Source organism: Eubalaena glacialis, chromosome 3 (assembly GCF_028564815.1).
Source record: "Eubalaena glacialis isolate mEubGla1 chromosome 3, mEubGla1.1.hap2.+ XY, whole genome shotgun sequence".
Taxonomy (NCBI): Eukaryota; Metazoa; Chordata; class Mammalia; order Artiodactyla; family Balaenidae; genus Eubalaena; species Eubalaena glacialis.
The window spans coordinates 151,821,887-151,843,222 of NC_083718.1; the positions used below are offsets into that span (position 1 = coordinate 151,821,887).

The following is a 21,336-nucleotide window of genomic DNA, read 5'->3' on the forward strand; positions in this document are numbered from 1 at the left end:
AGTATGTTATATTTTACAAAGTATCATTTGAATTCATATTTGAGTTTCCCAGTTATCTCTGGGATAAGCATTACAGTTTTCTTACTTTTCCGAATGAGAAAACTGCGGCTCAAAAAAGCGAAGTGACTTGTCCTGGATTATTCAGTTGGTGAATGCAGGAAACAGGACTTAAACATAATCCTGGGACTTTTTCTTGTCTATGATAGCTGATCCTTTCATGTGAGTCTCTGTAGGAATTGCCATTATCTTGTCCAATTGTTCTAGTGTTTTTCAAACTACAGGTTGCAACCCATTAGAGGGTTGTGAAATCAATGTAATGGGTTTTGAGGTCAGTGTAATGAGTTGTGAAAGCACTAAAAAAAATCAGAGTAGAAAATAGCAAAATGTTTCACTGAATAAAGAAAGGGTATTATTTTAAGAACTTTTGTTCTCGGTAGGTATATGTGTGTGTTATCTGTCTACTAGCTTGCAATGGAAAACAGTTCTAACTCTGAGAAAGTCACTGGTCTAGGACAAAGGTTACAGTTGTATATAACTAATTTTACTCAGAATACCATTTTTCCCAGCAATTCCATTCCTAGGTATATACCCAAAAGAATTGAAAACAGGTATTCAACGAAATACATGTACATACACTTTCATAGCAGCATTATGCATAAAAGCCAAAAGGTGGAAACAGCCAGTGTCCATAATGAATGAATGGATAAACAAATTATGGTATATACATGCAATGGAGTATTATTCTGTCATTAAAAGAAATGAAGTACTGATACATGCTACAACATGGATGAACCTTGAAAACATTATGCTAAGTGAAAGAAGACAGACACAAGGGGTCACATATTGTATGATTCCTTTTACATGAAATATCCAGAATAGGTAAATCCATAGAGACAGAACTCAGATTGATGGTTGCCAGTGGCTGGGGGGAGTGGGTAATGGGAGTGACTGCTTCATGGGTATAGAGGTTTCCTTTGGGGCTGATAAAAATGTTTTGAAACTAGAAAGAAATGGTAGTTGCACAACGTTGTGAGTGTACTAAATTCCCCTGAATTGTTCACTTTAAAATGGTTAATTTTATGTTATATATGAATCTAACCTCAGGAAAAAAAATGCTTTTATAAAAAAGTCTTGCATATTTTAGATAATTCATTTCTGCATCTTGAACTTTAAGTATCTAAACAACCCATTTTTTTTTTAGTAAATATAGCCAGTACCTTTTTTTAATTCTTAAGTTAGCTATTTCGCACCTGAGTGTTGATGAAACAATTTATGTTTCATTAACTTAAAGGACAAATTTGACGTTGTTTGAGCAGAACTATTTTGTTAAATTTTAAAAAGTTTGTAAGTTTGGTAAAAGACATTCTCATTCAAGAATGCATTCATTCATAAATTGGTTTATACAACTATTCTGACCAAAGGTCCCTTTCAGTTAAGATTGTCTCTGAGAAAGAGAATGAAGCAGAATATGGAGAGATCAGAATCAACTCTTGGGAAATTACAGATCTTCAGAGTTCATTTAGTTTAAGGCCAAGAGGACTTTCTTTTTAGTATTGTTCTAATAATTTATTGTACTTCAGCATTTGAATTTGACTTACGTTTGCCACAAAGAAGACTTACTTAGACTTCTGAAACCAAGAACAGATTGGTGGGAATCCTGTTGAGATAACTGAATGATTTATTACCTTTCACTTTTGTTAGCCACAGATTTCATGTTGAAGGCTTTTGATTGTCCAGAGACAGAATACCCTGTTAAAATTGTGAATACTCCACAAGGTTGCCTATGGTATAAGAAAGACAACAAATTCAAAATCCCCAAAGGTAAAATATTTCCCTCCTTAAAAATAGTGAAATAAGTATAACAAATCTTTTCCCACTTTCTAGCAACCTTTTCCCTCTGTGTCTATCACCTCCCTCTCTTTCCCCTTCCCCTTCTACTTGAAGACCTTTTCTAGGCTTATCTATCAGATCCATACTGTGCTCCTGTGCTATCACAGAAAGTCTTATGGACATTATAGATTCCAGGAAGTATATAAGGATTCAAGCCTAAAATGAAATTATTTTTGGATATTTTTCTTTCAGTTATATGAAAGCAGAGCCAGGTGTTTGGCCATCCTAGGGAATAGGTGGTGTTTTTTGAACATTATTGTTAAAAAGAAAATAAGAGTAGCTGAAAGAAATTATTCTTAGACACAATAGATAGCTGAGTCCAGCATTACAAATGTGAAATATCCTCTATCTGTCTCCCTCTACTATTTTGCTTTTCAGCATAAAGGAAGCATAGTATATAGTTAAACAGACTCTAAAGCTCTTATCTTCAACACGGTAGCCCAAACTGTGTTGCTTTTTTATTTTCTGTTCTTATGCATGGCATTGGAATTTACTGAAGCAACTTGGAATCAAAGGCTGAGTGCTCTTGGCTGCCATTTAACCCAAATCCCTAACCTTAACACAACTGGACTAGTTCTGAGGGATTCTTGAGTTCACTGGGAAGGTGTTTACTCAATTTTTCTTGAATAGATTATAAGAGTGTCTAAAAATGTTCTTAACATTTATTCAGCTTCCTTGGAAAGGCGCTGCTATAACTTTCTGTGAGCATTGGGATTTTTCCCTTAATGTTCTTGACATGTATACCTCTGTAAGCATTTTTCCTGACCAAAGCTATTGATAATAAGAGTATTCTTAGGCCTCTCTGCATATCTGTCTATATATTTGGTCTTCCCGTAGATTAAAGTGTACCTTCTGGACACTATTTGGAATGGTAAATAATACTTTCTAAGAACCCTTAAGGATAAAAATGTAATGAGGATTTAAGGATTAGTGGTTTGTTTCAGAATTTTTAAAACAACATAATATTAGGGGAAAATAGCAGATGTATTAAATATTTGAGGCCTCTGGCCTATATTTTCTTATTTAGGGTCTTTTTTCTTTCAGCATATATACGTTTCCATCTGATCTCACCTTTGATACAGAAGTCTGCAGCAAAGTAAGAAATTGTCCTCTTTTCTGGAAAATATTTTTTTTTATTATTGGAAGACTATTTTGTTTGTTTATTTCTGAATCATTCTGTCATTTTTCTCTGTCAGTACTTGAGCTATGCTCCTCATTTATGTGTTTTTATGTGCCCCAAACAAATTATTTGTATCAGTACTAATCACTAAGATGGAATTGTGGCTGCTCCATCTCCAGCACCCATTTGTAAAACATGCTGACAGTGTAGGCTAGTCATAGAATTACTGGATTGAGAAAGTTCCTTAGAGATGAGTTTGGGTCAGCTTCCAATCTGTAATGAGGACTAATGGATCTGTTGACCTGTATTTAGAGATTATTTATAATCAGATTCCTGTATTTATAATCAGATTCCTGCCAAGGAATCTGATTATACTTTGTTCTTAGCAAATTACTTACATGTTTATGTAGGTTGTAGGTTGTCAGAGAGCCTAAAATGTACCTGAATCATAGGAGGTGCTCAGGAAATGTTAGTGTACTTCTTCCTTTCTTTTGCCACTTAACCTGTAAAATCCAGCCTTAATCTCACAAGCAGCACTAACATTATTAATATTCAGTTTAAAAAATGCATTACCCTCCTCCATTTCCTCAGATTTTTGATTTTTCAGTCAGAAAACCTAGGCCGCAGGGATAACCAGAGCCTTTGGGCCAGTTGCCTTTCATACATTTTACACTTTACCCCATTGTGCAGTATAAATATTGGGTTGGCCAAAAAGTGTCTTCAGTTTTTAAGTAATAATAAAAGACACATTTTTCATTTTCACCAAGAACTTTATTATATTCACCATTTTTTTCCACTACCTTCTGCCATTTTTCAGGCAACTTCATAATTCCATCTTCCCAAAACTTTTTATCTTTTTGAGCAAAGAACTGTTCCAGGTGCCTTTTACAGTCTTCCAGGGAATGGAAATTTTGTCCATTAAGAGAATTTTGGAAAGACCAAAATAAATGGAAATCTGAAGGTGCAATGTCTGGTGAATACGGCAGATGAATCAGAACTTCCCAGCCAAGCTGTAACAGTTTTTGCCTGGTCATCAAAGAAACATGCAGTCTTGTGTTATCCTGATGGAAGATTATGTGTTTTCTGTTGACTAATTCTGGACACTATTTGTCGAGTGCTGCTTTCGGTTTGTCTAATTGGGAGCAGTACTTGTTGAAATGAATTGTTTGGTTTTCCGGAAGGAGCTCATAATAGAGGACTCCCTTCCAGTCCCAGCATATACACAACATCACCTTCTTTGGATGAATACCAGCTTTTGGTGTGGTTGTTGGTGGTTCATTTCACTTGCCCCACGGTCTCTTCCATTCCACATTATTGTACAGTATCCACTTTTCATCGCCCGTCACAATTTGTTTTAAAAACAGAACGTTTTCATTACGTTTAAGTAAAGAATCCCATGTGGAAATATGGTCAAGAAGGTTTTTTCCGCTTAACTTATGTGGAAACCAAACATCAAAGTGATTAACATAACCAAGCTGGTGCAAATGATTTTAACCACCTGCGTTGGATATTTTGAGTATGTCGGCTATCTCCTGCGTGGTATAATGTTGATTGTTCTCAGTTAATGTCTCGATTTGATCGCTATCAACTTCAACTGGTCTACCTGACCGTGGAGCATCGTCCAGTGAGAAATCTCCAACACAAAACTTTTCAAACCACTTTTGACATGTTCAGTCAGTCACAGCACCTTCTCCATACACTATACAAATCTTTTTTTTTGCGTTTCACTTGCGTTTTTACCTTTCTTGAACTAATAAAGCATAATATGCCAAAAATGTTGCTTTTTTTCTTCCATCTTCAATATTAAAATGGCTACACAAAAATTCACCAATTTTGATAAGTCTTCTTTTAAATACACGCTGATATGACAGCTGTCACATACAATCCAACAAAATTGTTTCAAATGAAGTTAAAGACAACTAAGTACTACTAGAGCCATCTTACGGAAAAAACCGAACGAACCTTTTGGCCAACCCAATATTACATTTTCTCTGTGTGCGTGACATAAAAAAGATAGGGAAGCATTGCTGAAGGTGGGAGTTCTGTAATGCCCCTGTGAAACTGAGTCCTGGGTAAGCTGTATTTACCTTTGAACTCAATTAGTATATATGGTTTTACATTCTGGAGTAGTGAATTAACATCTTTATAAAAGTGAAGTTTCTTACTCTAAGTCAAAGCAAATGCATTTGTCTATTTCTTGCCAATTAATGATGCTATTTGCATTTTATACTCTTAGTGTGGTCCTCTTTGATATCTTTGTCAATATCCTTACCCATAACCTTGCGGAACCAGCTTATGAAGCAGATGTGGCACAGCTGGAGTATAAGCTGGTAGCTGGAGAACATGGTTTAATTATTCGAGTGAAAGGATTCAACCACAAACTACCTGTAAGTACAGTGCTCTAATTTCCTCACAGACAGCTTTAAAATTTTATATTTATGTTTGTTGTGCCTATAGCACCAAGCATAGAGGCTTGTGCATGAGGTGCTGTACATAGAAAGAAATGTTTATTAATATGGATTATTGTGTGTTTTTGGCTGATGACAGGTATTCTAACTTTGGCCACACAAGACCAACATATATTCATTAATTAATTACATTAATCAGTGTTGTATGCATTAGTAATGGATACAACACAGCCTGTGCTTCAGGCTTGATTTCACTTCCCTTTGCTGTCTGTTTCTCTGCAGCCAACACTGGCGTTTAGGACTGGTTTGAGCATAATTTCATGCCATACAGCAAGGACAAATTTAAAGCACCTGACACATTGCCTGACATAGAGTAGAACTCAGATGTTTGTGTTGTTTCTTCCTCTTCTTGCACTCTTTTCCATTGTTTCAAGTGTGTGTGTCTTGTTTTCCTTCTAAGTTTCTGACTCTTTAGAAACAGAGTTTATATCTTGTCAGTGATTTATCTTTTGGTAAAGAATATATTGCAGTGTCACTTTGTCAAAAACTTCATCAGTAAAGGAAGAAATAATATGGGATGCTAGCTAAAGGATTAGATCATCAAGTACCAGGTAAAATAATATAATGTACCCAACAACAAATTTTATATCTTGGTTTCTTGGGTAGAACATATATTAAAGTTTGGGGAACTGCGCTTATACAAGAAAAAATCTGGAGGAGAGGACCTGGCAGAAATTAGACCTGTGCTAAGAGGTGATATAGCCTCCATATCTTAGATAGTTCTCTCCTTTATACCCTCATCCCTGTCAGTCTCCCCAGGGAACAAAGATTGGTCTTAGGAGGAGACACCATGGAATATTTTACTAACCTTCAAAAGCCTAAATATAATTTAGCTTAAAATCCAAACATATTAAAGTTTTGGAATTACCTGGAGAGCTTTTTAAAAATACAAACCCTAGAAAACTATCTGAGGTTCTTCATTTTATGAAGCTTACCTAGCCTTAACATTAAAACTTGATATAGACTATAAATATGTATATAAAACTGGAGATCAGTTTCACCTATGAAATATGGAGTCAAACATTCTAAAAACTTGAAAATTAAATTCAACAATAGAACAAAAAGAATAATTAACCATGACCAAGTGCCAGGAATGCAGAGGTTGGTTGTTCAGTATTAGGAAGTTGATGAACATAAATCATTATAACACAAGTCAGTTGAGGAACACTATGTGAATATAGTGATAAATGCCCAAAAAATCATTTGATAAATTTGAGTGGTCATTCCTAATAAGTAGGAATGGAGGGAAGTTACTTAACCACAATAAAAACCTTAATTAAAAGACTAACAGCAAATGTTACACTAACTGATGAAATGCTGAACATTAAAATTGGGAACAAGCCAAGGATACCCATGATCATATCTATTACTCAACATTATTTTAGAGTTTCTGGCTAATACATTAAAGTCAAAAAATAAAATAAAAACACTTGGAAGGGAAAAAGTATTTTTCTTTTCAGGGGATATGATTGTATTCTTAGAAAATCTAAGATACTACTAGAATTTAAAAAATAATTTGTGATATGACTCATTACAAGATCAGTATATCAAAATAAATGGCTCCTTTTCCTATAGTGCAATAACCACTTAGAAATGGATTGGAAAAAAATACCCCATTTGTAATATCGAGAAAAATAATAAAATATCTAAGAATGAATAAGAAAAGTACAGAACCTATCTAAAGAAAACTAAATCTTTTTGAAGCATATAAAAAAGACTTTAAATAAGGGAGAGACTGATCATGTTTCTGGATAGGACAGGTTGATATAAAGTCATTATTTCCAAAATTACATTCTCCCAATTAAAATCACATTTAGGGGCAGTGGACATGCTGGATAAAATTATTTTTAAGTTTAGTTGGAAGGAAAAATGTTTTAAAATACCCATAAAAATTATAAAAAAGAAAAAGAAAATTCATTGCTCCAAATTTGACAGTTATTGAGAATTTTAGCTCCTAAAGATTCTTTGAGTCATTAGTACTTCTCTTATGTCCTGCGCAATGCCTGTTACCATACTGGGCCCCTGGTAAAAGCCAGTGGGAAACATTTTCCCCCTAAACATTAGTGGATTTCCATGCTTCTCCACTTAAGGTGCTTCTTTCTTTTCTTCTTAGCTGCTGTTTCAGCTTATTATTGACTACTTAGCAGAGTTCAGTTCCACACCAGCTGTCTTTACAATGATAACTGAGCAGTTGAAGAAGACCTACTTTAACATCCTCATCAAGCCTGAGACTCTGGCCAAGTGGGTATACATGGATGGGATCAGCTTATATTTTGAAGGCCTGAAAGTATTTGCCTTCCTGGAAATTAAGTGTGGGGGATGAGGCTATAGTTTCAGTGCTAATTCAGATGTGATAGAAATCTGCTGTGTTTTAGGAAACCAGCCCACAGAGTTATAGGATTTCTAAAGCCAGTGTAAGTAGCTATCTGTCAGTAGGACTGCAAGCAGCCTACTATACTTAATTAGAGGCTAAAGGTAAAAAGGGTGCTTTTTCCAAAGTTTGTAAGTAAATAACAGTTCAAAAAATGCTGACTTTGTTGTGGCTCAGAATTGCTTACTGGTGATTATATGGTGATTTTAGTGTATTGGATGTTGTGATAAGCAGCTGAGTTAAATTGCCTAACACATCACTTATCCGACAAATGCAACTATCCAAGAATTCATCCAGGGTTCCAGAAGAGAGCAAAAAGGCTCTGGACAGTCTGTGTACTAATGCTTAAACCCTCTGCTAATAGGCAACCCTCCTGGGCCTTTTCATCAGAGCCTGTTCTTTACCTTTGTGTGAATCAGAAAAAAGTACACCCTTGGGGTAACCTCTATCAGCAGGTAGAGCCTTTGTGGAAGGGGAAAAAAGTCCCCTCTGAGCAGATACAGCCCTTTGTGCACATGGCTTGCAAGCCCCTACTTGATCTGCTTGCTGGGCATCTATAAATGGTAAACAAAGAGCACAACTTTATATAGAGGCCCTGCTTTTGACATAGTTATAATGAGCCCATAAATGTCCAAAATTCGAAAGCAGGGGACGGAGCAGTTAAGAATCAGACATGTAATAACTGATAATCTGATCACAAAAAGTTACAAAAACTCATAACCAAATATAAGTTGGAAAGGAGAGTTGTCTGGAACTATTGATATGATGAAAAATAGCCTGTGTATCCTATAACTCCTGACTACTACTTTATTAAAATGTGGTAGAGTAATAATAACACCTGTTTATTGAAGATTTGTTATGTGTTAGACCTAAGAATTTTTAAGTGCATTTATTTATTTAATTCTCACCAAAATTCTGTAATGGTAGCCATTATTATTTCCCTTGTTTTACAAATGAAGAAATTGAGTCACAAATGTTAGGTAACTTGCCATGTTCAAACAGCTTACTGTGTGTGGGAGGGGGTTAGTCTGATTCTGGCCCAGAGCCACTTACGCTGTATTGTCATTGTAGTAATAGATATCCATGATGATCACCTCCAGTAATTAACAAATGCTAGTGAGATTTCAAATCAAAATAGTAATACTAAATTGGTGTATGGCTCATCTGGCAGCTTATGTGAAATAATTTATTTTGCAATTGAAACAGATAAGTGAGTTGTACCAATGAGCTTATAATCTATGTAATAGTTTGTATATGCAGTTTTAAATGCTTTTTGGTGATTATGACATTGTTTCCCTATCTTAAGTTGTGATAGAAATTGCCTCTTTTTAGAACACATCATCTATAGAAACTTAATCAAATCCTTCTTTACCCTTAAGATTCATTTCTTACAATAAAACTTTTTTTTTTCTGCTCTCTGTACAGAGACGTTCGGCTTTTAATCCTGGAATATGCCCGTTGGTCTATGATTGACAAGTATCGGGCTTTGATGGATGGCCTTTCCCTTGAGTCTCTGCTGAGCTTCGTCAGAGAGTTAAAATCCCAGCTCTTTGTTGAGGGCCTGGTACAAGGAAATGTCACAAGCACAGTGAGTGTGAGGTGCTCTGTTGCTGCTGGCCAGGTTTGAATGCCGTTCTGGGCTCTGGAATTGCATTAGTTCTTCCCTAAAGGGGAAGCTCTGTAGTCTGGCAGGCCAGCATTGTCACAGTCTGTTTAGAAGGGAACCTGGCCCCTCCGATGCTAAGCAAGACTTTCTTATGAAGGAGACTGCTGCTATTGGACAGGACTTTGAGTTAAATGGGTTTGGTAAATATATGGTATTGGTTACATGTGTTGAAGACTGTGGAAACTACAAACAGTTTAATTTAGAAATTAAAGTGGGAGCTGGGGAGTGGTGAGGGATGTGTGTGTATATATATATATAGATTCACATATACTTAGGCAGAACTTGTATGTCAAACTTGTATGTCAAGCTACGGAGCTTGGGCTTTATCTTATAGTAAATGGAGAACCATTGAAGGATTTAAAAGAGGATTTGTCATTAAGAAAGATCCAGAGAGACCAGTTATGAAACTGTTATAAAAATTGACATGAAGTACGATTCCACTTATATGAGATCTCTAGAGTAGTCACAGTAACAGGAGGTAGAATAGTGGTTACCACGGGTTGTGGAGGGAAAGAAGGGGAGTCATTGTTTCTATGGGTATTGAGTTTCAGTGTTGCAAGATGAAAAGTCTGGAGTTCCATTTCACAACAATATACTTAACACTACAGAACTTTACACTTAAAAAAGGTCAAGATAGTAAACTTATGTATTTTTACCATAATAAAAAAGTTGAGGTGAAAATGATGAAGCCTGAGGTTAGGCAAAATAAATGAAAAAGAAATGCTTAAGAAATAATGAGGTAGAGGATGATCAAAGGCAGTGACTGATTGGCTATGGGGGTGAGGGAGAAGGGAGGGCTCTAGGATGATGCCCAGATTTCTTACTGGAACCGGTGGGTTGGTAGAGGAGTAGGAACAGTGTAGGTTTGGGGGCATATGGGGAGTTGGTTTTGACCCATATTGAATTGGATGTGTCTGTGGGACCATGTAACTAACTGAGGCCTCTTCCAGCCAAGAGTGCTTGTTTGGACAGCCCCTAAACTGTTTGGCTCTTGACCTCTTCCTCCATGGCCTCCCAGTTTCTCAGGACTGGCCCTTTAATGGAATATATAAATGGCCACTCTCGAGATTGGCTGCTATCCTCCCTACTTCTCTGTCTTTATCCTCCAACCCCAAAACCAGCCCTGGTTTCTGTCATGCCAACAGAAAGTTTAAAAACAGGGAGAAGAGCAGGAATAGCTGCCTGCTTCTCTGAGGACAGTGGGAGTACGGTGCAGGGGTCCTTTTGGTTCAGAGGACTTAGTACCATGAATTGCCCCAGGCAGAGACCACTTTAGAGATAAGCTCACCTCTCCACTTATCCCTCATAGGTTAGAAAACAAGTCTTAAGAGGGGGAGGGGATACATCATTCACTTAGTATTAAGTATTATTCTGTCACTCACTCTATGCCAGGTTCTGTATTAATAGATCCAGGTTTCTAAAACACAGCCTAGTGGGGTAAACTGAACAATTAAGTTTGATCCAGTGGGGAAAGTTTCACAGTGGACAGGTAAACAGAGCACCAAGGGAGAACAGAAAAACAGCCACTTCAGTTGAGAGCCTTAGTATTCAACAAACATAATCAGTATTGAATCAGTGAATGATAAGCCCAGTGAATGAATGACCAGCATTTAGGATGATAGACTATATCTGCTTTCCTAATGCATTCCAGGGCTTCCCAAGCAGTTAGAATATTGGTATTAGTTGGTTCTGGGTGAAATTAATGTCAGGAGAGCCTAATATAGTTATTTTCTTCTCTTTCGCCTCCTAGGAATCTATGGATTTCCTGAAATATGTTGTTGAGTGAGTATTGGTTTGAGTTTTCTCTTTGGGAGTTATGTGTTCTTAATAGCATGAGGGCCTCAAGACCAAAACTCAGTTATTACTAAATCCACAATGGAGATGCTTCTCGTAGTAGGTTTTTTGAGGCTAGTTATATAAACAAAACAATTCAGATGGGACTGTGGAAGGCCTGACCTTTTCACAGTTTGGGGGTGCAGGTAAGAGGATAAAGGCACGGCCTCAGTAACCCACACTGGTTGTTTTGCAGCAAGTTGAACTTCATGCCTCTGGAGCAGGAGATGCCTGTGCAGTTCCAGGTGGTAGAGCTGCCCAGTGGCCACCACCTATGCAAAGTGAGAGCTCTGAACAAGGGTGATGCCAACTCTGAAGTCACTGTATACTACCAGGTCAGTGGCCCCTTTGCACACAGCTGTCCTCACGGCTAAGTATCTTTAGGACACTAAAGCCTGGTGGGAGGTCCAAAGTATCTGGGAGAAGTGAGCCTATGCTCTTCAAGGACCTTTTGCAGTTACTCTGTGGTTATATGCTTGGGGTCATTTGTACTCTTGAAGCAGCTACATTTAAAAATTGTTCCTGTCAGTGAAGTGGATCCTTTTTCAATCACAGTGCTTCTATTAATCACCCAACCACTAGTCCAGAGGGACAGAGACTGAAGTATGGCTGGAAATTCCTACATGTTCCCCTGTCAGAACTCCAAGGAGCAGGAGGACATTTGTTAAAAGGACAGTTTTAAAAATGTGACAGAAATAAACATAGCCAGTCAACCAATATACAGTAAACAGAATGAATACCAGAGTCATAATTAAAGGTTTCAAAGCACCTGAGAGATAGGATTTATCACCTCTGTTTTATGGATGATGGATCTGAGGTCCTTCATTTACCTGAGGTCATACCAGCTGGGGCTCGAATTTGTACCTTCTGTCCTCAAATCCTGTGTTTTTTCCACATAATTCTGGAGAGATGGGATGGCGCTTAAAATAAGGAAGAGCTCTGCAACAATCTCAATTGGCTCGTAGACTACTTTAGCCTGTGGTTAGTCATACTCGCTTCTAGGACTATGGGGACCTGTGTCTATCTAGGCTGATCTCAGACTTCCCAAACTCTGGGGCTCCTATAGCTGCTGCTATGGTCCTGTATTTTCTACATGAGGAAGTCACTTCTCCGTCTGGCTTTGTGAAGATTCCTGGCCTGAACTTTGGGCAGGGCTGCATGGCTTCACCGTCACCTTGTCCTTTTCCTGTGTTTCTGGCCCTGGGCCTGAATCTTTCCCTAGAGGCCCAGCTTGTCTGTAGAGCCTGTCTTCCTCTGGCTGTAGCTACCTGGGTTTTTTTTTCCAGGTTCTCAGCTTATTTGAAGCTGCAGTGACTACCAGGTCCCAAACTTCATATATGGTATGACCTGGCCCTGCTTAGCCCTGTCTACATTTCTGGTGCTTAACCCAGAGAGAGTAGTATTTCTCCAGTTTCAGGCAGGATTTTGTATTGCAAGACAGAGTCTGTTGAGGTGCTTTCCATGGATCACCTCTTAGCACTACCTTCTAATACAAACTGCTTCCCTTGGGGAACCACTTCCCTCCTCACAGAGAGCATTTTGAACAGGAAGTTGATACAAGGTTTTGAATAGTTTTGTTGCAATCCTTTCAGAGGCATACAGGAAATCTTGTTGCTGATAAACAGGGCTTGCAGGGCACAGAGGCTTCAGCTTCCTCAGGTGATGCAGGAAGGAATAGTAATGAGTCTGTATCAGAGGAGCCTGCACGAGTCTGACTGGGATGCACTGGCAACACTTGCTCGTTGGCCTCCTGCCCTCTTTCATCCTGTTGTTTTGCCAGTCTCCAGGACAGCCAGGATGTGGTCTCCAAGTGTGGTATCTGCCTCTTACGCATTTTTCTTATCAACTGGTTTTGGGTCCGTGTGTGTGGCTGCAGAAGCTCCTATTCATATCCTCTCCATCTGAGGAATAGGTCCAGTTACCCAGACATTTCCTGTGCTCCTCCTTAGGACCTTGAACTGCAAGTACTTGATTTTAGTTTGGGCAGGAGTTCTGGGTTCTTTGGGCAGGAGCTGGCAGGTCAGGGATTATTCGACTCACCTCCACGTCTGCCTGCAGTTCTGTGCTAGGGCTGGGAATACAAATCATCAAGCACGATTCCTGTCCTCACAGATCTCCTGTTTTGCGGGAAGGCAGAAAGTATAGCAATAGAGGGTATGATAAACTCTTGGAAGAGAAGAGTGGGATAGTACTTTTCTGAATACCTGAATAAATGGTTGCTGAGAATAGCTGGATTATTAAAAAGCCCTGTAAGCCATTGGATTTTCAGTTGGTCAGATCAGCTTTTTCTTTCAGTCAGGTGCCAGGAGTCTGAAAGAATACACTCTTATGGAGCTGCTTGTGGTAAGTTGTATAAAGGAGAGTCACGATGTTCATGAGCCCCTGACCCACTGTGAGGACTGGCCTTCTGGCCTTTCTACCTGAGGGCTAGGGACTTGGGAGTGGTCAGAGATCTGTGATTGGTAGGTGAGATGGTTATTTAGTATTTCTCACCCAGTATGAGCATGGACAGGGGGCCTGGGTGATTTAGGAAGAAGGCAGTAAGGGAGGCTAGACTCTGGGGTCATGTGTAACACTTTTGGGGGAAGAAATGGAAGTTTCTCTGCTGGGAGGAGTTGAGCTGATGGTATGTTGAATTACAGATGCACATGGAAGAGCCTTGTTTTGACTTCCTTCGAACCAAGCAGACCCTTGGGTAAGTCTGCTGGCAAGAAAATTGAGCTCAAGTAAGATCTGGGGCTTACTTTGCAGGCTTAAGTTTACCAAATATCCTGACTGAGCAATCTCTCAGAGCTCTTTGGTCCTTTCATGCCTTAGAGTCATACCTACTGGTCAAAACTTCTGGAATTTGCATCTTGGACTATGACCAGGCCCTCAGTTTGGTCAAGCTTCAAGATTAGCAAGAGAAAAAGCTAGCCTGTGGTCCACAGTTCAGGAGAGGGTTGGATACTCTAACCTGAGAGTAAACTACATGTACACATTTATGGATCCTCTTCCAGGACCTTCAGGTCCAGTAGGGATGAGCAGAAACCCTTCCCACTCCTCTCTAGTGCCTCTGAGGACAGGGCCTAGGTGACCACCTGAGCTCATAGGACTTTTCATTCTGGCTGTAGGTACCATGTCTACCCTACCTGTAGGAATACATCTGGGATTCTAGGATTCTCTGTCACCGTGGGGACTCAGGCAACCAAATACAAGTGAGTAAACGAGTGAGTAGATGGGCCCAACTATTATTTTTCTTGGTACAGAGAATAGGGACTGCATCCTTAAACCTCAGGCAGCTCTGACCATTTGCTTCCCATTTAGTCACAGCTGCAGGGGTTGGCTCATAGATGGCCTGATCCCAGACTTACCAATGGTAAGTATGAGGAGTGGGCCCATAGGGCTTGACTCAAGTCCTATGGTGACTGCAGGGCTTGCCACTGCTTCCTGTCTTCAGGCATATCTGAGGACCAGAAAGGCAGAGATGCCCGATCTGGCATTCATGCTACAAGCAAGGTATTGGGTTGGCCAAAAAGTTCCTTCAGTTTTAAAGTAAAAATAAAAGATACATTTTTCATTTTCACCAAGAACTTTATTGAACAATGTATTCACCATTTTGTTCCACTACCTTCTGCCATTTTCCAGGCAACTTCATAATTCCATCTTCCCAAAACTTTTTATCTTTTTGAGCAAAGAACTGTTCCAGGTGCCTTTTACAGTCCTCCAGGGAATGGAAATTTTGTCCATTAAGAGAATTTTGGAAAGACCAAAATAAATGGAAATCCGAAGGTGCAATGTCTGGTGAATACGGCAGATGAATCAGAACTTCCCAGCCAAGCTGTAACAGTTTTTGCCTGGTCATCAAAGAAACATGCGGTCTTGCGTTATCCTGATGGAAGATTATGTGTTTTCTGTTGACTAATTCTGGACCCTTTTTGTCGAGTGCTGCTTTCAGTTGGTCTAATTGGGAGCAGTACTTGTTGGAATGAATCGTTTGCTTTTCCGGAAGGAGCTCATAATAGAGGACTCCCTTCCAATCCCACCACATACACGTCACCTTCTTTGGACGAAGACCGGCCTTTGGTGTGGTTGGTGGTAGTTCATTTTGCTTGCCCCACGATCTCTGTACATTATTGTACAGTATCCACTTTTCATTGCCCGTCACTATTTGTTTTAAAAACAGAACGTTTTCATTATGTTTAAGTAGAGAATTGCATGCGGAAATGTGGTCAAGAAGGTTTTTTTCGCTTGACTTATGTGGAACCCAAACATCAACGCGATTAACATAACCAAGCTGCTGCAAATGATTTTCAATGCTTGATTTGGATATTTTGAGTATGTCGGCCTTCTCCTGTGTGGTATAACGTTGATCGTTCTCTGTTAATGTCTCGATTTGATCACTCTCAACTTCCACTGGTCTACCGGACCACGGAGCATTGTCCGGTGAGAAATCTCCAGCACAAAACTTTGCAAACCACTTTTGACACATTCGATCAGTCACAGCACCTTCTCCATACACTGCACAGATCTGTTTTTGCCTTTCAGTTGCGTTTTTAATATGCCGAAAATGTTGCTTTTTTTTCTTCCGTCTTCAATATTAAAATGACTACACAAAAATTCACCAACTTTGATATTTTTTTTTAAATGCACACTGACATGACAGCTGTCACAATACAATCTAACAAAATTGTTTTGAATGAAGTTAAAGACAACTAAGCGCTACTAGACCGATCTTATGGAAAAAAACTGAACTTTTGGGCCAACCCAATACAAGGCCTTGTTGGTTCTCAGCTTTGGAATGGTCAGCATGGCTGTCTACTGCTTCCTGTGAGGATACCAGGAAATCGGGCTAGAGGCGGGGTAGGGGTAGGGTTCTTCATCGTTCCCTTCCCTCCCACAGCTTAGGGGAGAATATCACTTCAGCCTCTTTCCTGGAAATATGCCTTAGCCCTGATTCTCTCCTTTGCCTTCTGCTTGATACCTGGTCACTGATGACTTGTAATTGAAGGTATTTTGTTTCAGCTCTGAAGTTGTTGATAAGAAGATAGAAGAGTTTCTTTCTAGCTTCGAGGAGAAGATCGAGAACCTCACTGAGGATGCATTCAACACCCAGGTGACTTTACTGTGTTGGCCTGGTCTTTTGTTCCTTGGCCCACCCAAGCCCTCATGACAACTAGACACCAGTCTTAACAGTGCTGTATGCTGGCTGGCTCTTGAGCTCTATAGCCCCCCCCTTAATCTGACCATGTCTCCCCAGCTTCATCCCTCCCCATCATGCTGGCAGGTCCATCACAAAGCAGACTGGACAGGGCCAAGTGTGTTCTGAGGGAACTGGTGTGAGGCCACAGCTGAGGGTGTCTCTTTCTGATGGTAACAGGTCACAGCTCTGATCAAGCTGAAGGAGTGCGAGGACACCCACCTTGGGGAGGAGGTGGACAGGAACTGGAACGAAGTGGTGACCCAGCAGTATCTCTTTGACCGCCTTGCCCATGAGGTAGTAACACCGTTTTCAGAGTAAGACAGCCCTGAAAGGGACTCCTGATTTAACAGGAGACACAATTCTAAGCAAATTGGTATTGCGTGGAAGAGAAACCTGGGGCAAGTTATTTACTTGCCCATTCCTTGATGTGATTGATCAAATCTTGTTTCCAGACTGGCTTCTCTAGAGCCTTAGGTGGCCAAGTGAGCAGGATGCTTGCTAATCCTTACTTCTGCTCCCCCAATTTCAGTCAGATCCATTTTTTTAAAAGTTGAAGTATAGTTGATTTACAATGTGTTAATTTCTGCTGTACAGCAAAGTAATTCAGTTATGCATATATATACATTTTTTTTTCTCACTTTTTTATTATATACTTAGGTTCCCTATAAGGTTTGGGAGAAAAACGGCTTCTGCTACTTAAAGAAAATTGAGAACTTCTGGTTCTCAATTTTATGGAGTTCCTTCCCCAGATTTAAGGATTCTGTGTACAGGTTTTTGTGACAAATTCTAGCCCAAAGTAATAAAGCCCATGAAAAAGAGCTCTGGGCACTGCAATCCATAGCTCTGATACTATAACCCTATGTGGTGAATTACCAAAGGACATTGAAGCAGAGGGGTTATTTAACAAGAGGCTTCAGTCAGCCCAGCTCTTGAGGTTCTGCGGTTTTCCTATTAGAAGCCAGAGTGTACCATTACCATGTACCTGAGAGGTGACACTAAGGTGTGATGGGTTTGGCTCAGAGTACAGTACTCAGCTGTAATTACACCATCTGCTACCTGCCAGGGTCAGTCATTGCTAAGAAACATGAAGGTGTGTCAGAGGCTCATTTTTATCCTTCTCCAGAAGGTTGGGAGCCAGCTGAAACGTGGAAGAATAAAACGATGTGCAAAAAGCAGGATCAAGGAGGTCTGTCTAGGGTGTTATGTTTAATATCTTTACAGAAAATACATTGTTACTCTTTCTTTTATAGCTTTCTTTCTTTCTTGTCCTCCCTTCCCCCTTTAAGATTGAAGCACTGAAATCATTCTCAAAATCAGACCTAGTCAACTGGTTCAAGGCCCATAGAGGACCAGGAAGTAAAATGCTCAGCGTTCATGTGAGTACGGTTACCTAAGCTGTAGCTCTGTCCTTTCCAGGGTTGTCATTTAGCACATTTACCATTCCCTGAGTTTAGATTGGTATCAGAGATCCTAACAGGTCTTTTCCCAAATTTGGTCAGCATTCTGTCTCTCTCACCTCAAGTCTTTCTTTGGCCTCTTTCAGGTTGTTGGATTTGGGAAGTACGAGCCGGAAGAGGATGGTACCCCTTCCGGTGAGGATTCAAACTCTTCTTGTGAAGTGATGCAGCTAACCTACCTGCCAACCTCTCCTCTGCTGGCAGATTGTACCATCCCCGTTATTGATATCAGGGCTTTCACATCAAGACTTAACCTTCTCCCCTACCATAAAATAGTCAAATAAACTGCAGTCTCATTGGCCTGAAGCACTGTGTATTTAAAAGTGTTTGTTTGAATTTTATGAAGTTAGTTACACTACTACTGCCTTAGGGCTTCCACTGAATTTTTGCACTGGCATCATAGAATTTGTTCCCGCCCCCCCCCCCCCTGGCCGCCCCTCCCCCCCCCCGGCCGCCCCTCCTTCTGTTGTGACTAACAAACCAAGGGTTACTATAGCAGCTGCAGAGAGAAATTAGCAGGTGGGCCAATGTAACCAAAAAGCTTGCAGGAGCCATCTGAGACACCCTGGCCTGTCCTGGTCCTCTCAGATTGAGAATCCAGTTCTGTATGACAGGCTTCAGAGGCCCTATGTAATTGATGTCTTCTTAAGTACCTAAATGCCAGGTGCTAATACTAATACCTGTGTTGTTTTTAATGTATTTAAAAATAAAGGTAATTCTGTATTGCCCTTCAGAATGAGCCATTTGCTGCTGTGGCATTCCTTTTATTATGTTTTGTTTCAGTGTGGGGTGGGGATCTAAAAATAAACATTCTTCCCAAATTCTCTAAGGCAATAAAATATTTTTGGATAAAATGTCGGTAGCCCTATGTGTACTACTTGAGAGTTCAATTAAAACTTGCGAATAGCATTGTGGGGGCTAAAGACAGAACACAGAGCCTAAGGAAGGAAAAGGATGGACCCCTTCATTACTTCAAGAGCCCCTGTAAAAAGCTAGCTCCTGTATTCAAGGCTGCCAAATAACTGGGTTCAAGTTTAATCATAAAAATAATAAAAGAAACACACTAAAAAAAAAAAGGTTGGAAAAATTACTTTATGAAGCCTTAAGAAGCACTGAGTATAATTAAACTGTAGTCCAGAGTTGGATACAATTTAATAATAGTTCAATTCCAAAATAAAAGTTATTGTAGTTGAGACCATGAAATTTCCTAACATGTGATTTTAATACGTTGTGCTAAATTTTCTAAAACAACTCAAGAGGAACCAATATTTACAGTAGATGGCGTATTTATGAAAAATCTGGCATCACCTATATTATATATATGTATATATGTGTGTGTGTGTATATATATATATATATATATATATTACCCAAGATTATATGAACTAGGAAACAGATGTTGTATATCGCAACAGCAATACTAGAGTGCAGAGTTTGAGACTGGGATTTATAACGTGGGATTTGGAAAAGGAGCAGACATCTTGTTTTCAAAACCTGAAGTTTTTCTCAAGACCGAAGTCAACACTGTAACTGCCACAGAACAGGAAAAAGGGAAGCTTTTCTCGCTTTAATTGTTCATCTGCATCAGAAAGTCCAGTATCCCTGAGATAGGAACCACTGCAATAAGAAGGGAGTGAATAGGTTCTCCCAAAGGAAGACTGTTACTTCATTGTGCCTCCTGCCCGGATCACCAGGAGCAAACCTTGCATTTCCCAACCTAATGCTTGGCAGCACCGAGACGTTTCAGTAACGGTTCATCATAAACCCAGCATTCTCCATCTTCATGAAATAACTGTAAGAGAAAAGGGGAGAATTCAGTTACACACTTGCTCTGTACTTCTATAATATCATACCTTTAATTATTTTATGTGCTCCCCCTCCCCCCAGCACTGAAATGAGTGTTCATCTCGTTCATCACCATGCTTACTTGGTACTTCAGTATTCACTGAAATGAACAAATGAGTTACAGCTCAGGGAACAGCAGTAGGGAGACTGAGGCAGGCTTCCAAAGCAAGCTTACCCTTGTCTCCCACTGAATTTCCTTTTCCTTCCTTTCTCGGGCTTCTGCTCTTTGTCTTTCTTCAAGTCTATGCTTGGCTTCAGTTGCTGCATCAATGTCTCTGATTTTTAAGTTGAAAGTGACATCCTTCCAAAGGCTGAAGAAAAGAAGTGAAGGTGCTAATAAGTACTTGATGGACAGAGGAGTTAGCAGTCTTGAGAATGAAAGGCTAGATCCATCTAGAATATAACATAACTACAGTACAAGTCAAATGGCTTTAAATGCTGTAGTTCACAGACTATAAATCTCCTTTGGCTGACACCAGGGCACTGAAGTAAAGAACAGAGAAGTGGTCTCAGAAGATTCCACTGCTAGTTGTCAAAGGAGGAAATACAGGATGGGCAGAAAGCTGGATATATGGTTAGGACAACAGAGGAGAAAAAACAGCTGAGACTGGGATTCCACTTCTGGCTGTACCTCTAACTAGCGATGCAACCTTGGGGCTGTCAGTTCACCTCTCTAGGGCTTCAGTGTCCCTTAGTATAAACCAAAAGTTTATAGTAAGATCAGATCAGAGGAGCTGAGAAGTTCTATCTCATGAAGACTCCCCTGGAATTAATAACGAAATCTGGGAGAAGCAGTTTGAATACAGAGAATAAGGGTCAAGAGATGCACTGCAGAGGCTTAGGGCGGGGTAAAAGATTTGGCTTCCTCTCAAGGCCTGGAAGATGATAACTAGACAAGGCTGGTCCAAACAACACTTTAAAGTGAAGACTCCTAGGAACTAGAAAAGTAGACATCCTAAGATTCCCCTTGTGTGAGTAGCAGAGCATAAATGTCTATAGATTTCCACTTATAACTATGAGCGGGCAGTCCAGGCAAGCAGACTGTTAACAAGTTAAAGACACAGGCAGGGTTATAATTTGTAAGGTCTTCTTCACTTAAGAAATCCCCTAATATGCTAAACAAAGAACTTTAGTGCATGATTCCTCATACCACCAAAAGATCCTGATTTTATTGTACAAATGGAAGGGGGAAAAATTATGACATTTGAGACTACTAGAAAATTGAATACCAATTAGATATTTGATGATATTAAGGAATAACTGATTTTTTAAAAAGTACAATGATGATATTGTGGCTGGTGTTTTTTGTGTTTTTTTGAAAAAGTCCCTTTACAGATACATACTAAAATACTCAGAAATGGAATTTTTTTTAAAGTTTCTTGCAAACAAAAAAGACCCTAGGGAGTGTGGGACGGAGACGCAAGAGGAAGGGGATATGGAGATATATGTATATGTATAGCTGATTGACTTTGTTATACAGCAGCAACTAACACAACAATGTAAA

At 39.6% G+C, this 21,336-nt stretch overlaps 2 protein-coding genes across 7 annotated transcripts in view; one reads left to right on the forward strand and one right to left on the reverse strand.

Annotated features, from left to right (window-relative positions):
* NRDC (nardilysin convertase) overlaps positions 1-18,726 on the forward strand; it is a 95,938-nt gene extending 77,212 nt beyond the window's left edge. For 2 of the 3 annotated variants that reach the window (XM_061184228.1, XM_061184230.1), the window contains 14 exons: positions 1,702-1,821; positions 2,935-2,986; positions 5,247-5,397; positions 7,592-7,719; positions 9,275-9,437; positions 11,266-11,297; positions 11,545-11,683; positions 13,644-13,691; positions 13,991-14,043; positions 14,462-14,545; positions 16,353-16,443; positions 16,708-16,824; positions 17,817-17,906; positions 18,074-18,726. In XM_061184228.1, coding sequence (XP_061040211.1) covers positions 1,702-1,821; positions 2,935-2,986; positions 5,247-5,397; positions 7,592-7,719; positions 9,275-9,437; positions 11,266-11,297; positions 11,545-11,683; positions 13,644-13,691; positions 13,991-14,043; positions 14,462-14,545; positions 16,353-16,443; positions 16,708-16,824; positions 17,817-17,906; positions 18,074-18,271 — 1,466 coding nt within the window. In that variant the 3' untranslated portion in view covers positions 18,272-18,726. The remainder of the gene's footprint in view (positions 1-1,701; positions 1,822-2,934; positions 2,987-5,246; positions 5,398-7,591; positions 7,720-9,274; positions 9,438-11,265; positions 11,298-11,544; positions 11,684-13,643; positions 13,692-13,990; positions 14,044-14,461; positions 14,546-16,352; positions 16,444-16,707; positions 16,825-17,816; positions 17,907-18,073) is intronic. The other variant, XM_061184229.1, reaches the window with a different exon arrangement.
* Positions 18,727-19,541: 815 nt separating this feature from the next.
* Positions 19,542-21,336, reverse strand: part of OSBPL9 (oxysterol binding protein like 9) — a 188,978-nt gene continuing 187,183 nt past the window's right edge. For all 4 annotated transcript variants that reach the window (XM_061184231.1, XM_061184234.1, XM_061184232.1 and 1 more), the window contains 2 exons: positions 20,008-20,143; positions 19,542-19,779 (listed from right to left, as the gene is read on the reverse strand). In XM_061184231.1, the coding sequence (XP_061040214.1) occupies positions 19,705-19,779; positions 20,008-20,143 (211 nt within the window). In that variant the 3' untranslated portion in view covers positions 19,542-19,704. The remainder of the gene's footprint in view (positions 19,780-20,007; positions 20,144-21,336) is intronic.